At 42.1% G+C, this 15131-nt stretch overlaps 1 protein-coding gene across 3 annotated transcripts in view; it reads right to left on the bottom strand.

Moving 5' to 3' along the window:
* The window catches only part of LOC136580580 (cytochrome P450 2F2-like), an 88824-nt gene that overhangs the window by 59761 nt on the left and 13932 nt on the right, over window positions 1-15131 (bottom strand). For all 3 annotated transcript variants that reach the window (XM_066581236.1, XM_066581235.1, XM_066581234.1), the window contains exons 5-7: window positions 12762-12922; window positions 3958-4134; window positions 3713-3854 (exon numbers count right to left, since the gene is read on the bottom strand). In XM_066581236.1, the coding sequence (XP_066437333.1) occupies window positions 3713-3854; window positions 3958-4134; window positions 12762-12922 (480 nt within the window). The remainder of the gene's footprint in view (window positions 1-3712; window positions 3855-3957; window positions 4135-12761; window positions 12923-15131) is intronic.

The raw sequence follows: 15131 nt of genomic DNA, 5'->3' as shown, positions 1-15131 counted from the left end.
CTAATGGGTCCCAACTCGATTATTCTATTCTAAGCGCAAACAATTAAGCGTCAAAATTTTACGTACGTAATATAATTCTCTCACTTCCCGATGTCATAGAAATTTGAAATTTGCATGGCCTTTGATTAGGTCATGAATAGGAAAAGCTAATGGGTCCCAACTTAATTATTCAATTCTAAGCGCAAAAGAATTAGCATCCAAATTTTACGTACATAATCTAATTCTCTCACTTCCCGATGTCATAGAAACATGAAATTTGGCACAAGCATTGATTAGGTCATAAATAGGAAAGGTTTATGAGTCCCAACTCGATTATTCAATTCTAGCGCAAAAGAATTATCATCCAAATTTTACGTACGTAATCTAATTCTCTCACTTGAAATTTGGCACGAGCATTGATTACTATGTCATAAATAGGAAAAGCTAATGGGTCCCAACTCGATTATTCAATTCTAAGCGCAAACAATTTAGCGTCCAAGTTTTACGTACAGAATCTAAATCTCTCACTTCCTGATGTCATAGAAACTTGAAATTTGGCATGGGCAAATATTATGTCATAAATAGGAAAAGTTAATGGGTCCCAACTCGATTATTCAATTCTAAGTGCAAAAGAATTATCGTCCAAATTTTATGTACGTAATCTAATTCTCTCACTTCCTGATGTTATTTTACATACATACATTCGTTTTTAATATATATCTAGATAACAACCAATGACTGCGCAGCTTTCATGTTACCTCATTGGTATAATATATAATAACCAATCACAGCGCAGCAGAAAGAGAAATAACAACCGATCACAGCGCAACTTTTATTCTGCCTCAGCAATATAAAAAATAGCAACCAATCACAGCGCAGCATTCATTTTACCTCAGCATTCTCAATATCCAGCAATTGTCTTGTGAAACGTTCGGCGGATGCATCATTTTGTAGTTGAACACGCTTGCTCGTAATGCCTTTTGCTTTCGTGCTTGAAATGGAAATCAAACGATCTTTGTCTGGGGGGCATAACTGTCGATGATACTCGCACGCACGCCACCTATCATAGGATAGTTGTACTATGCCAGTAATCTTCCCAGGAGTGTACTCAACAACTTCCCAAAGTTTCATGGCGATTGGATGAATGGTGTAGTAATGCATAAAGGACAGACATACATACATTCATTTATATATATATATATATATAGATGACATCAGGAAGTGAGAGAATTAGATTCCATACGTAAAATTTGGACGCTAATTCTTTTGCGCTTAGTATTGAATAATTGAGTTGAGAGCCATTAGCTTTTCCTATTTATGAAATAATCAATGCTCGTGCCAAATTTCAAGTTTCTATGACACTGGGAAGTGAGAGAAATAGATTCCGTGCGTAAAATTTGGACACTAATTCTTTTGTGCTTCGAATTGAATAATTGAGTTGGGAACCATTAGCTTTTCCTATTTTTGACATAATCGATGCTCGTGCCAAATTTCAAGTTTCTATGACATTGGAAAGTGAGAAAATTAGATTCCGTGCGTAAAATTTGGACGCTAATTCTTTTGTGCTTAGAATTGAATAATCAAGTTGGGACCCATTAGCTTTTCCTACTTATGACATAATCAATGCTCGTGCCAAATTTCAAGTTTTTATGACATCGAGAAGTAAGAGAAGTAGATTCCGCACGTAAAATTAGGACGCTAATTCTTTTGTGCTTAGAATTGAATAATCAAGTTGGGACCCATTAGCTTTTCCTACTTATGACATAATCAATGCTCGTGCCAAATTTCAAGTTTTTATGACATCGAGAAGTGAATTAGATTCCGTACGTAAAATTTGGACGCTAATTCTTTTGCACTTAGAATTGAAAAATGGAGTTGGGACCCATTAGCTTTTCCTACTTATGACATAATCAATGCTCGTGCCAAATTTCAAGTTTTTACGACATCGGGAAGTGAGAGAATTAGTGGCAATGATGGAAATCGAACAATCTACGTGGGGGGGGCATAACTGTCGACGACGCTCGCACGCACGCCGTTTATCATAGGATAGATGTACTATGCCAGTAATCTTCCCAGGAATGTACTCAACAACTTCCCAAAGTTTCATGGCGATCGGATGCACATAAAGGACAAACAGACAGACATACATACAGACAGACACGCATACATTCAATTTTATATATATAGACTAGCTTACCGGTCGCGCGTTGCATGCAAAGACAGACATACATACATGCATTCGTTTTTATATAGATAACAACCAATCACAGCGCACTGTGCAGCTTTCATGCTACCTCAGCAGTATAAGAAATAGCAACCAATCACAGCACAGCTTTCATTTTACCTCAGCATTCTCAATATGCAGCAATTGTCTTGCGAAACGTTCGGCGGATGCATAATTTTGTAGTTGAACACGCTTGCTTGTAATGCCTTTTTGCTTTCGTGCTTGAGATGGAAATCAAACGATCTTTGTCTGGGGGGCATAACTGTCGACGATGCTCGCACGCGTGCCACCTATCTTAGGAAAGATGTACTATGCCAGTAATCTTTCCAGGAGTGTACTCAACAACTTCCCAAAGTTTCATGGCGATTGGATGAATGGTGTAGTAATGCATAAAGGACAGACAGACAGACATACATTCATTTTATATATATATATATATATATATATATATATATATATGACATCAGGAAGTGAGAGAATTAGATTCCGTATGTAAAATTTAGACGCTAATTCTTTGGCGCTTAGAATTGAGTAATTGAGTTGGGACCCATTAACTTTTCCTATTTATGACATAATCAATGCTTGTGCCAAATTTCATGTTTCTATGACATCAGGAAGTGAGAGAATTAGTGGCAATGATGAAAATCAAACGATCTACGTGGGGGGGGGCATAACTATCGACAACGCTCGCACGCGCACCATTTATCATAGCATAAATGTACTATGCCTATAATCTTCCCAGAAGTGTACTCAACAACTTCCCAAAGTTTCATGGTGATCGGATGAATGGTGTAGTAACGCATAAAGGACAAACAGACACACACACATACATTCAATTTTATATAGAGAGAGTAGATTTTTTTTTGTTTTCTCCTTCTCTACTATATTGATATATTTTTTTTTATTTACATCTTCGTTTTTTAGTATTGTTTTTTGATTTGATGCGCCTATATGAGGCTGCCTTCATATCTGCGGCGGAGATTCTGTTTTCCTGCTCTATTCGTATAGATTTGTTTCCAACTGCACACATGATACGGGGGGAGTTTTTTGCCTTTTAAACTTCCTGTGTCAGGTTAGTGTTTATAGTCGTGATAAACGGTTTACATTTGAAACACCTTGACCAACATTCTCCATAAGCCGGTCTTTTATTTATACTACTTGTTTTTACATCACTGCTGTGTGAGTTTATGGACTAAGCAATAAGGAATTGGAAGGTATAACTCACGTCTGACCCAGGATTTCATCTTGTTGCTGTTCCTAATTTTAAAATTAGTTGTCCAGGGTTAGAAAAACCTGCTGGCTTTCTTCCAGAAACATCACAGTACTGGTCCACAGGCTGGGGTATTGCAGGTCAGGTGTCCTGAAGTGAATGGAGCTGAGCAGCGAAGTCACATACAACCTGTGGACTGGCGTGGCGTTGGTTTTAGAAGAAAGTGGCCATATTTTTTCTGGCTCTTGAAAAAGCTTTTAAAAACACTGTTGCAGAACTTTCTGACTTTAGTTACATACCTGCTACATTTGGGTATTTCATGAGAAGTAACAATGTATATCTCAGGGTAGCACTCACTGATTCTGTTCCACCAAAGAACAAAACCAAAGAACACATCACCAAAGTATCAGGATTGAAGAACGTTGCTTCATTCTTCCCTTCCTTGAAGAAAAGATGCAGGTAAGAGGATATACCGGTAGTATATACAAAGATAGAAAGTCCTGCTTCATAATGTAAGAGACGGATATTTGATAGTTTTTCATACCTTCTCCATTTTGATGAGGAAACAGTCTATAAAATCTCTTGGGTTATTACTGTCCAAAGTCTTCATGTTGTTCACCAACTTCTTCCTGATAAAGTCAGCCATGGAAGCAAAGTTTTCCATGATTTTACGGTGAGGTCCAGGTAAGTACTTCATGAAATTTGGGTATATGTTGTATAGCTTAAGAAAGAAAAAAAAAAATGAACTGACCAAATCAGCTTAAATCCTCCTCCTGCAGTTAACCAAATACTCATGCATTTAAAGGGGTTGTGACAAAATCCCCCGTTTTTATGCCCTATTAGAACATCTAAAGGTCATGGAAAGGGATCCCCCAATCAGTACTAGTCTATAGTCAGAGCAGACCTTCTGCTGTCCTTTTATCACAGGGCAACCAATCATAGGAATGGTTATCTTGCAGTACCAAATTTCTCACACTCCGGCTGTTGTAGGGGAAATTTCTGGATGGCCACGGCTTTCACAGGCAGAATCAGCTGTTAAGTGTCCCGCGAGCGTGTCCTGTGCAGATCAGCTGTTTACCCCAGGAAAGTAGTTTTATATTTTGGCTTAAGCCCTTTAATCTATAGAAAACATTTATCATTTTTTTCATCTGAAAAGACAACTTTAGGAATTAATAATATCCATGGTGGTCTATGATGGCTTAGTGGTTTAAACATTCTATCCGGGCGATATATATATGGATGAAGCAGTGAAAAGGTAGTAAACTTAGAGATTTCGGTTAGTGAACAGACTAATGTCAGCATCCCACATTTTTACAAATGATTTTTTCAAATGATCTGGAGTAGGGAATTAATGGAAAACTGATCAAATTTGCAGATGACACAGGTAGGAAGGATAGCTAACACTAGGGAAGAGAGAGAGTATTCAAAAAGATCTAGAAAAGCTTGCACAGTCGGTAGCGACTAACAGAATAGTATTTAACAAGGAGAAATGTTAAGTCTTATGTCTGGGCAAGAAAAATGAAGAAAGCACATACAGAATGGAAGGAATTGAGCTAAGCAGTAGCACATGTGAAAAAGACTTGAGTATACTGTGGTAGATGGCTGAGAGGTTCACCATCTTGTCTGTATTTTCTGTATTTTTATCAGCTGTGAAGATGCTATATTGTGTCTCTAATCTACTCCTCTGGGGGAAGGGAACATTGCCCCCCACCTCCACAAGAATTGAAGGAGCTGTGCTATTGTGTCCATGAACTGGACAAACCGGTTCTAACCAGTTAAAAACATATCTAGGAATGTCTTTGTGTAAAGGGACAGGAAATGGCTGGCTGAAGAGAAAACACAGGAAGTATTTTCTTTAGACAACAAGTCAAGAATGAATAGAGCATGCTCAAGAGAAGCTGCTCCCGGGTGAATGATCTCACAGCTTCCTCACAAATACCTCCCTATGAGAATGACCCATCAGCACACAAAATTATGTAACTGTATCCTAAATTACCTAACTTCCTGATTTGAAACCTTATATAAACTTTAACCCACCTAAATAAAGACCATCTTTTTGGGACACATGACCAGTAGACGTGTGGTCTTCTCAAAAAGATCTCCAGGCCTGTACATTATTCCTATCTAATATGGCACCCACAGTATATCAAATAGTGAAAATTGCGCTAACAATACTAATAGATCATAGACTGAACATGAGTCAACAATGTGATGCAGCAGCCAAAAAGGCCAACAATTCTGGGATGTATTAAGAGAAGCATAGAGTCTAGATCACATGAGGTAATTATCCCCCTCTACTCTTCCTTAGTCAGACCTCATCTGGAATACTGTGTCTAGTTCTGGGCACCCCACTTTAAAAGAGACAGACAAACTAGAGCAAGTTCAGAGAAGAGTTACCAAGATGGTGAGCGGTCTTCAAATCATGTCCTATGAAGAGCGGTTAAAGAATCTGGGAATGTTTAGCTTTCAAAAAAGAAGGCTGAGAGGAGACTTAATAGCGGTCTACAAATATCTGAAGGGTTGTCACAGTGCAGAGGGATCACCCCTATTCTCATTTGCACAAGGAAAGACTAGAAGCAATGGGATCAAACTGAAAGGGAGGAGACACAGATTAGATATTAGAAGAAACTTTCTGACAGTGAGGGTGATCAATGAGTGGAACAGGTTACCACGGGAGGTGGCGAGTTCTCATTCAATGGAAGTGATCAAACAAAGGCTGGACAAATATCTGTCTGGGATGATTTAGTGATCCTGCACGGAGCAGGGGTGTTGGACCCGATGACCCTGGAGGTCCCTTCCAACTCTACTATTCTATGATTCTACGATTCCTGGTGGTCTAGTGTATTGAAGATGTTGTATTTATGAATTGATTAATGCCAGCATCCTTATTGGTCTAGGTTAGTGAAGTGTATTGAAGGTGTTATGGTCATGAATGGGTTAATATAAGCATCCCTGGAGGTCTATGGTAGTAGAAAGGTTAATGCTAGGGTCCCTCATGGTTTAGGGTACTCAAAAGATTAGGGTCATCATTCCATACAGCTTTCTCTTCCTGCCCTGCATTAAGCCTAGAAATCAGTGTAAGGCAGGGAATATTAAGCTCTGAGAGACTTTAATTTATTATCTGCATACATTTTTTTCTGTGATTGAATATAAATATTCATGAGCGCTGTCCAACACTAAAAAAAAAAAAAAAAAAGTTTCTGGGTGTTGGCAATTCTCACACCAGCAAACATTGAGGTAGGTCACATGGAATGGTTAAATACTATGGGGGACGTTTGCAAAAAGCTGTACTCCAGAATACAGTCATGCATCCTGGATCTAAATGGGCAACTGGCAACACTGAGAGCCATTGACATCATGGAAAGGAGTTTGCTGCTCACTGAGCAGACACTCGCTGGGGTAGAGGCGGGGGCGGATGGTAGTACAGAAGAGCAGGGGGAGCAGGCAGCTAGCTGGGTGAAAGGAAGAAGGAGGGTAGAGGGAAAAGAACAAGGGAGGCTGGTCCTGAACTGGCACAACCCAACAAGTTTGCAAAGTTGGCAGATGAGGGGGATGTCATTACAGAGCCAGCACCACTGCAGCACGACATGCCCTCTGAACTCCAGGGAGATGACTGCTCCAGTGAGACGGGGAGCGCAGGGCAGGCTAGACAGGTCCTAGTGGTGGGGGACTCAATTATAAGGGGGACAGATAGGGCAATCTACCATAAAGACCGGGATCATCGAACAGTGTGTTGTCTTCCTGGCGCTCGAGTTCGACACATCGCGGATCGGATTAACAGATTACTGGGAGGGGCTGATGAGGATTAGGCGGTCATGGTGCACTTTGGCACTAATGAACAAATTAGAGGTCGATGGAGGGCCCTCAAAAATGATTTCAGGGACCTAGGGTCCAAGCTTAGGGCGAGGACCTCCAGGGTAGTTTTCTCGGAAATACTACCTGCACCAAAAGCCACACTAGAAAGGCAGCAGGATCTTAGGGAGGTAAACAAGTGGCATCGAAGTTGGTGTAAGGAGGAGGGCTTTGGGTTCCTGGAGAACTGGGCTGACTTTGCTGTCGGCTACAGGCTCTACTGTAGAGATGGGCTGCATCTTAATGGGAGGGTGCAGCTGTGCTGGGGGAGAAGATGGCTAGAAGGCTGGAGGAGTGTTTAAACTAGGGACTGGGGTGAGGGCAAAATGAGAAATAGTGGGGTAGCCAGTGTAGCTAGCGACCCGGGTCTAAGCAAGGGGAATGGGGGGGGGGGGGGGTCGAGCAGGGATGGGGTTAATACAGTTAGAACTGTTAGATCAGCCATTAGTATGACTAGCAACAAAACGAATTTAAAGAACAAAAAAAACAATATAAATTGCATGACCACGAATGCAAGAAGTCTGATTGGTAAAGTGGGTGAGCTTGAAGCGAGAATGGCCGATGAAAACTATGATATAGTCGGAATAACGGAAACATGGCTTGATGATAAGTGCGATTGGGCGGCGAATTTACAGGGGTACAATCTCTTTAGAAGAGACCGAAGGAACCAGAAAGGGGGAGGGGTATGTCTGCACGTTAAATCGTACTTAAAGCCGATACTACGGGAGAATATAGGAGTAGGAGAACAACAGGTGGAATCTCTGTGGGTAGAAATAAAGGGAGAAAAAAAATAACAAAATCTTGATAGGGGTTTTCTATAGACCACCAAAAGTAGCAGAAGAAACTGAAAACTTACTATTAAGGCAGATAGAAGAGGTGTCAAACCACAATGAAGTAATTATCATGGGGGACTTTAATTATCCAGATATAACATGGGAGAACGAAACCTGCAAATCTCACAGGGGTGATAAGTGCTTGAGAGTAATTAAAGATAATTACCTGAACCAACTTGTGCGGGAACCAATGAGAGGGAGGGCCATTCTGGACCTAGTACTAACTAACAAACCGGACCGAATAAACGGGGTACAGGTTGAGGGGCACTTGGGGAACAGTGATCACAATATAATCAACTTCCAGCTGTCATTCAATAAGAAGCCTTATCAGGGAGCGACAAACAAACTAAACTTTGGTAAAGCAAGATTTGATCAGCTTAGAACTACTATCAGTAACATTAAGGGTGCGGGCAGACGAGCGTAGGCATATTTACGTTCGCACGAGCGCAACGTATAATCGCCCGAACGATCGTTTTTCACCGATCACGACCAGAGCTAGAAAGCGTATTTTCGTTTGTTCCTACTTTGCAAACGGTCTTTTCGGCGATCGAATATGCGTTGGCGCGTATTTCGGTCGCATATGTTCCGTTTTTTTTCGAATTGCCGTTTTTACGCGCCGTAAAATCGCCCATGTGAACGAATACATTCGAAACCATTGCCTCAGATGGTCACGTATATACGTTTGGTCGCAAAAACGCGCCGTTTATGCGCTCGTCTGCCTGCACCCTAAATGAGACAACATCCTCAAAAATAACAGTACAGAGGACAAATGGGAAAAGTTTAAAAGGATCCAAATCTCCTCATGTGAGCAGTTCATTGCCTTTAAAAATAAAAGAATCTCAACTAAAAGGAAACCAAAGTGGCTTGACAAGACAGTAAGAGGGGCAATAAACGAAAAAAAAGCGTTCAAACTACTAAAGCAAGAAGGCAGCAAAGAAGCGCTAAAATCGTACAGGGAAAAAACAAAATATGCAAAGATAGGATCAAAATTGCCAAGGAGGAGGCAGAAAGACTGATCGCCAAAGAGCAAAAACAACCTGAAGCTATTTTTCAATTATATTAACAGCAAAAGGATTTACAGGGAGAACACTGGCCCTTTAACAAATAATGCAGGGGAAATCATTGAGGATGATGGAGGGAAGGCAAATCTATTAAATAGTTTCTTTTCAAGCGTATTCACAAACGAAAAGGTAATGCCACACGAGATGCAGGGGAATAAAATGAACCCCTCACAAAATATGTCATACCTAACACAATAGGAAGTGAGGAACCGATTAAAGAAGATTAAAATCGATAAATCGCCAGGCCCAGATGGAATACACCCAAGGATACTAACGGAACTAAGTGATGAGATAGCTAGGCCGCTATATCTAATATTTCTAGACACTATCAAGACCGGTGTTGTACCACTGGATTGGCGCATTGCCAACGTGGTTTCAATTTACAAAAAGGGGACCAAAAGTGAGCCTGGTAACTACAGGCCAGTAAGTCTCACTTCAGTAACGGGAAAATTTTTCGAGGGGATCCTGAGAGACGCCATTGATGAGTACCTCAAGGAGAACAAGGGAATAACTCCTCACCAGCATGGATTCATGAAGGGTCGCTCATGTCAGACAAATCTGATCAGTTTCTATGATGAAGTAAGCTCTAGACTGGACCTGGGAGAGTCTATTGATCTCGCATATCTGGACTTCTCTAAAGCATTTGACACCGTGCCACATAATAGGCTAATATACAAAATGAGACAGCTCGGATTGGGTGAAAAAATGTGTAATTGGGTAAAGAATTGGCTCAATGATAGAAAGCAGAGGGAGGTAATAAATGGTTTGTACTATGATTGGGCCGCAGTCACTAGCGGGGTGCCACAGGGTTCAGTATTAGGCCCCATTCTGTTCAATATATTTATCAACGACCTGATAGAGGGGCTGCACAGCAAAATATCAATATTTGCAGATGACACAAAATTATGCAATATAATTAATGCAACGGAGGACAATGCACGGCTACAAACGGACCAAGATAAGCTGGGGGCTTGGGCAGAAAAATGGCAAATGAAGTTCAATGTTGATAAATGTAAGGTTATGCACATGGGTAGCAAACATGGATGTTACCAATATACACTAAATGGGGTACTGCTAGGGAAAAGCAATGGAAAAAGACCTGGGGGTACTAGTGGATTGTAGACTAAACTGGAGTAACCAATGCCAGTCAGCTGCTGCAAAGGCAAATAAAATCTTGGGGTGCATTAAAAGAGGTATAGGGGCGAAGGACGAGAACATTATCTTTCCATTATATAAGGCACTAGTCAGGCCCCACATGGAAAACTGCGCACAGTTCTGGTCACCGGTACTCAGGAAAGATGTTACAGTACTGGAGGGGGTTCAAAGAAGAGCGACTAAACTAATACATGGAATACCCAGAGAGGCTATCCAAATTGGGATTATTTACTCTAGAAAAAAGAAGGCTAAGGGGCGACAAAAAGCTATGTATAAATACATGAGGGGACAATACAAGGATCTCTCCCATGATCTGTTTATACCCAGGACTACGACGGTAACAAGAGGACATCCGCTACGTTTAGAGGAAAACAGATTTCATCACCAACATAGAAAAGGGTTCTTTACTGTAAGAGCAGTTAGACTGTGGAACTCTCTGCCTGAGGAAGTGGTGATGGCAAAATCAATAGAGGAGTTTAAAAGGGGACTTGATGTCTTTCTGGAGAGGAAGGATATTATAGGTTACAAATCTTAGGTTAATTGTTAATCCGGGTATACAGGTAGGTAGGAACTATTAGGGATTGATCCAGGGAATAGTCTGATTGCCATTAGGGAGTCGGGATGGAATTTTTTCCCCAAAAGGGCTAATTGGCTTCTGCTCTTGGGGTTTTTTGCTTCCTCTGGATCAACAACACAGGAGGATAAACAGGTTGAACTAGATGGACATTGTCTTCATTCAGCCTTACGAACTATGTTACTATGTTACATCTGCGACTGGCCCCGACACATTTCTGAGAAGTAGGTGTGGCTTGTCGGGAGGGGCATGGCCGCCCTTGACTGACCGATATATGCATACATTTATGCCACAGACTGATGTATATTATGCCAGAAAGGTATGCTTGGTTAGGAGCAGGTGTACATTTCTGTGAAGGTACACGGAGGTAACGGGGATGCACTGAATGCATGAAGAGTCGTGTGTCTCCATGTATTCGGTGCACCACACGCTGAGGGAAATCTTACTTAGGTTGTATTTACATGGCCAATAGCGAGTCACGCCTGATATTTTCTGGCACCACTTGCACTGCATAAAACACACTATCTGAGTTCTATGTGATGTGGTACATTCTCGGGCCCCACTTGAATAGTACATGCTGTGACTTTTCTGAAAAATCGTATATGTTAATAGACCCATTGCAAACAATGGGGTCTATTTTTGCAAGAGTTGTGTGTCTCGCAATGCATAAAATGCACACGAGAATATCAGGTGGGTACATATGGCCCAAACCTGGTACAGAAAATATCGGGCTTAGTAAATTTTCCCCCGTGTTGCTGCATTGCTTCTTCTGCAAACCAGCAGCCAGGAAATACTGTTTACCAGCAATCAGTGATGCTAGGAGAGTTCATACATGAGCAAAAGCAGGGCAAACCCAGCCCAAGACTTCTGACTGGTAAATGGGAAAAAAACATACTTGCGAGCAAAACAGTAGGGAAACACAATGGAGAAAACAAACAGAAAAGGAGAAAATAGCAAAATACTGAAATGAGTGTAAATAAGCTCAAAAACTGATTACCATATATACTTGAGTATTACCCTACCCGAGTATAAGCTGAGTCAATAAGTTTTACCACAAAAATTGGTAAAACTTATTGACTCGAGTATAAGCCTAGCTATACTCGAGTATACAGGTTTAAAAAAAAAAAAAAAAAAAAAGAAGCAATACTCACCTATTCGCCGGCATCTGTGTCCCCAGCGCGAAGCTCTCCCTGGCGGTGCGGCCAGCTGCTGCAGTCTTCTCCCCGCTGTCTTCTCCCTGGCTTGCTTTTGAAATCCCTGCCGTCAGCGCTGTGATGAATCGAGCGCCGGCCAATCACAGCCGGCGCTCGATAAACCAATCATAGCGATTCAGAATGACATCACTGAATCGCTGTGATTGGTTTATCGAGCGCTGGCTGTGATTGGCCGGCGCTCGATCCAATCATAGCGCTGACGGCGGGGATTTTAAAAGCAAGCCAGGGAGAAGACTGCAACAGCTGGCCGCACCGCCAGGGAAAGCATCGCACGGGGGACAAAGATGCCGACTGATAGGTGAGTATTGAGGGTTTTTTTTCTTTTTGTACCTCACTCGAGTATAAGCCAAGGGGGGCTTTTTCAGCACAATTTTTGTGCTGAAAAACTTGGCTTATACTCGAGTATATACGGTATGTTAATATGTTAATTTTGATTCCAAATACATTAATTTTCTTCTACTGTTTTCTGCAAGTAAATACAGCTTACTCTGCAATATAGTTCTGGGAACAGTTAATTAAGAAGAGTAACAAGTAAGTGTTCTTATGGAGGCTTCGTATGGCAAACCATAGGCTCCACGCACAGATCTATGGCGAGTGCATGACAGAAATCTGAAATGTAGTTATTTAGATATTTCTTTGAAATCTAAGGTTATACTTACTACTCCCCAGCGTGTGCTCATGAGTCGGAAGTTGTCTTGAATACATTTCACAACGTTTTGGAAATTTTCATCTTCATATTCAAACCGGTTGCCAATAACCACGGAGCAGATTACATTGGACACAGAACGTAGTATAGGGTAATTGGGATCTATTGGCGATCCTAAAACCACAAATCAGAATAAGTAAATCAATAGCTCAAGGATCACAGAAGCTGAGTCTTGTGAAATAGGGAACTTAGTTGTGTACAGTAACAAGGTGTATTTTGTGCAGAGTAGCTAGGTCTCTGGTCACATGATGTGTGATCCGGCTGTTGGCGCTCCATTTGTTCATCACTGCATCTGCTAGAGCATGAGCGCTCTGCACTCCAGCAGGTCACATACTTCACTATGATGTCATGGATTACTTAATCCAGACAATCAGCAGGGTCATTAACCTGTAAAGCCCATGTACAAGGGCGGCCTCACACAAGAGTATGCGCAAATACGCATTAGATAGCGAGATGTTAACACCGCAAAAACTTCCCACCATTGCACGCATATCTACTAGAGATGAGCGAGCATACTCGTCCGAGCTTGATGCTCGTTCGAGTATTAGGGTGCTCGAGATGCTCGTTACTCAAACGAGCACCACACGGTACTCGTCTCGATTAAACGATCACTGACCATTGAATTCAATGGAGCCGGCAATACAGCCGGCTCCATTGAAAGCAATGGGCTGCCGGCGAGCGCGGGATGAATTTTCGGGAAGGGCTTAAAAATATAAGCCCTTACCTAAAAATCATCCAGAAATGTGAAAAAATAAAAAAAAAAATGTATACTCACCTTTCCGCTGCAGCCGGACTTCAGCCGCGTCTGGCCGGCAATTCTCTGAACTGCTCTCTGTAGTATTCAGCAGGTGGGGATTTAAAATCCCCGCCTGCTGAATGAGCTGCCTCTGATTGGTCACAGCCTCACCAATCAGAGGCAGCTCTCACTCACACCCATTCATGAATGGGTTAGTGCTGCCTCTGATTGGCTCAGCGCAGGGACCAATCAGGGGCAGTTCTCAGCTGTGGCAGAAGAGAACGATTTTTATGCTGACAGTGCGGGGGGGGGGGGGGCACTCTTGCCGCTATTGTGGCTTAATAGTGGGACCTGGGAACTTGAGATGCAGCCCAACATGTAGCCCCTCGCCTGCCCTATCAGTTTCTGTGTCGTTCCCATCACTTTCTTGAATTTCCCAGATTTTCACAAATGCAAACCTTAGCGAGCATCGGTGATATACAAAAATGCTTGAGTCGCCCATTGACTTTAATGGGGTTCGTTACTCGAAACGAACCCTCGAGCATCGCGGGAAGTTCGACTCGAGTAAAGAGCACTCGAGCATTTTGGTGCTCGCTCATCTCTAATATCTGCACATTTTGTTGTAATTGCTGCACTGTTGGGAACTGTTCACACTGATTTAAAAGGCTGTGCAGTTTTATTAGTCCCCGGGCCTCCTTTATGAAAATTAACTGTACAACTGCACTGGTTGCCTATCACAGCCTTCATTTCTTAAACTGCCGTGGAAAGATGAAAGTTGTACTCTGATTAGTTGCTGTGGGCAATGAGGACAGTCTTACAGTTTTGATACATGAGACCCAATCTTCTCAATATACTGTACGATGGCCGTCCCATAACCAATTAATATTGCATGTTGAGGGACCGCTATATGGGATTTAGACTGCTGTAGGGTTCTGGTGATTAAAATAAGCAGAATATCTCATTAGTTGTACAGTATCCTTTCCAAAACTTGCCATAGATTTACCAGTTTTATGACCAACCAGATGAACATTCCCATATATTCCATACAGAGGGAGAAGCAGACATCAGTCAGTGCTGTAGGATTACACAGGGCATATCTTTACATACTTAATGAAGGTGTTATTCGCTCATTATTAGAGATGAGCGAGCACCAAAATGCTCGGGTGCTCGTTACTCGAGACGAATTTTCCGCGATGCTCGAGGGTTCGTTTCGAGTAACGAACCCCATTGAAGTCAATGGGCGACCCGAGCATTTTTGTATATCGCCGATGCTCGCTAAGGTTTTCATTTGTGAAAATCGGGGCAATTCAAGAAAGTGATGGGAACGACACAGCAACGGATAGGGCAGGCGAGGGGCTACATGTTGGGCTGCATCTCAAGTTCACAGGTCCCACTATTAAGCCACAATAGCAGCAAGAGTGCCCCCCCCAACAACTTTTACATCTGAAAAGCCCTCATTAGCAATGCATACCTTAGCTAAGCACCACACTACCTCCAACAAAGCACAATCACTGCCTGCATGACACTCCGCTGCCACTTCTCCTGGGTTACATGCTGCCAAATCCCCCCCCCCCCCACGACCCAGTG

This window comes from Eleutherodactylus coqui, chromosome 10, assembly GCF_035609145.1.
Source record: "Eleutherodactylus coqui strain aEleCoq1 chromosome 10, aEleCoq1.hap1, whole genome shotgun sequence".
Classification (NCBI taxonomy): Eukaryota; Metazoa; Chordata; class Amphibia; order Anura; family Eleutherodactylidae; genus Eleutherodactylus; species Eleutherodactylus coqui.
Note: the sequence above shows the minus strand (reverse complement) of the source record. Positions and strands in the feature narration are given on the sequence as shown.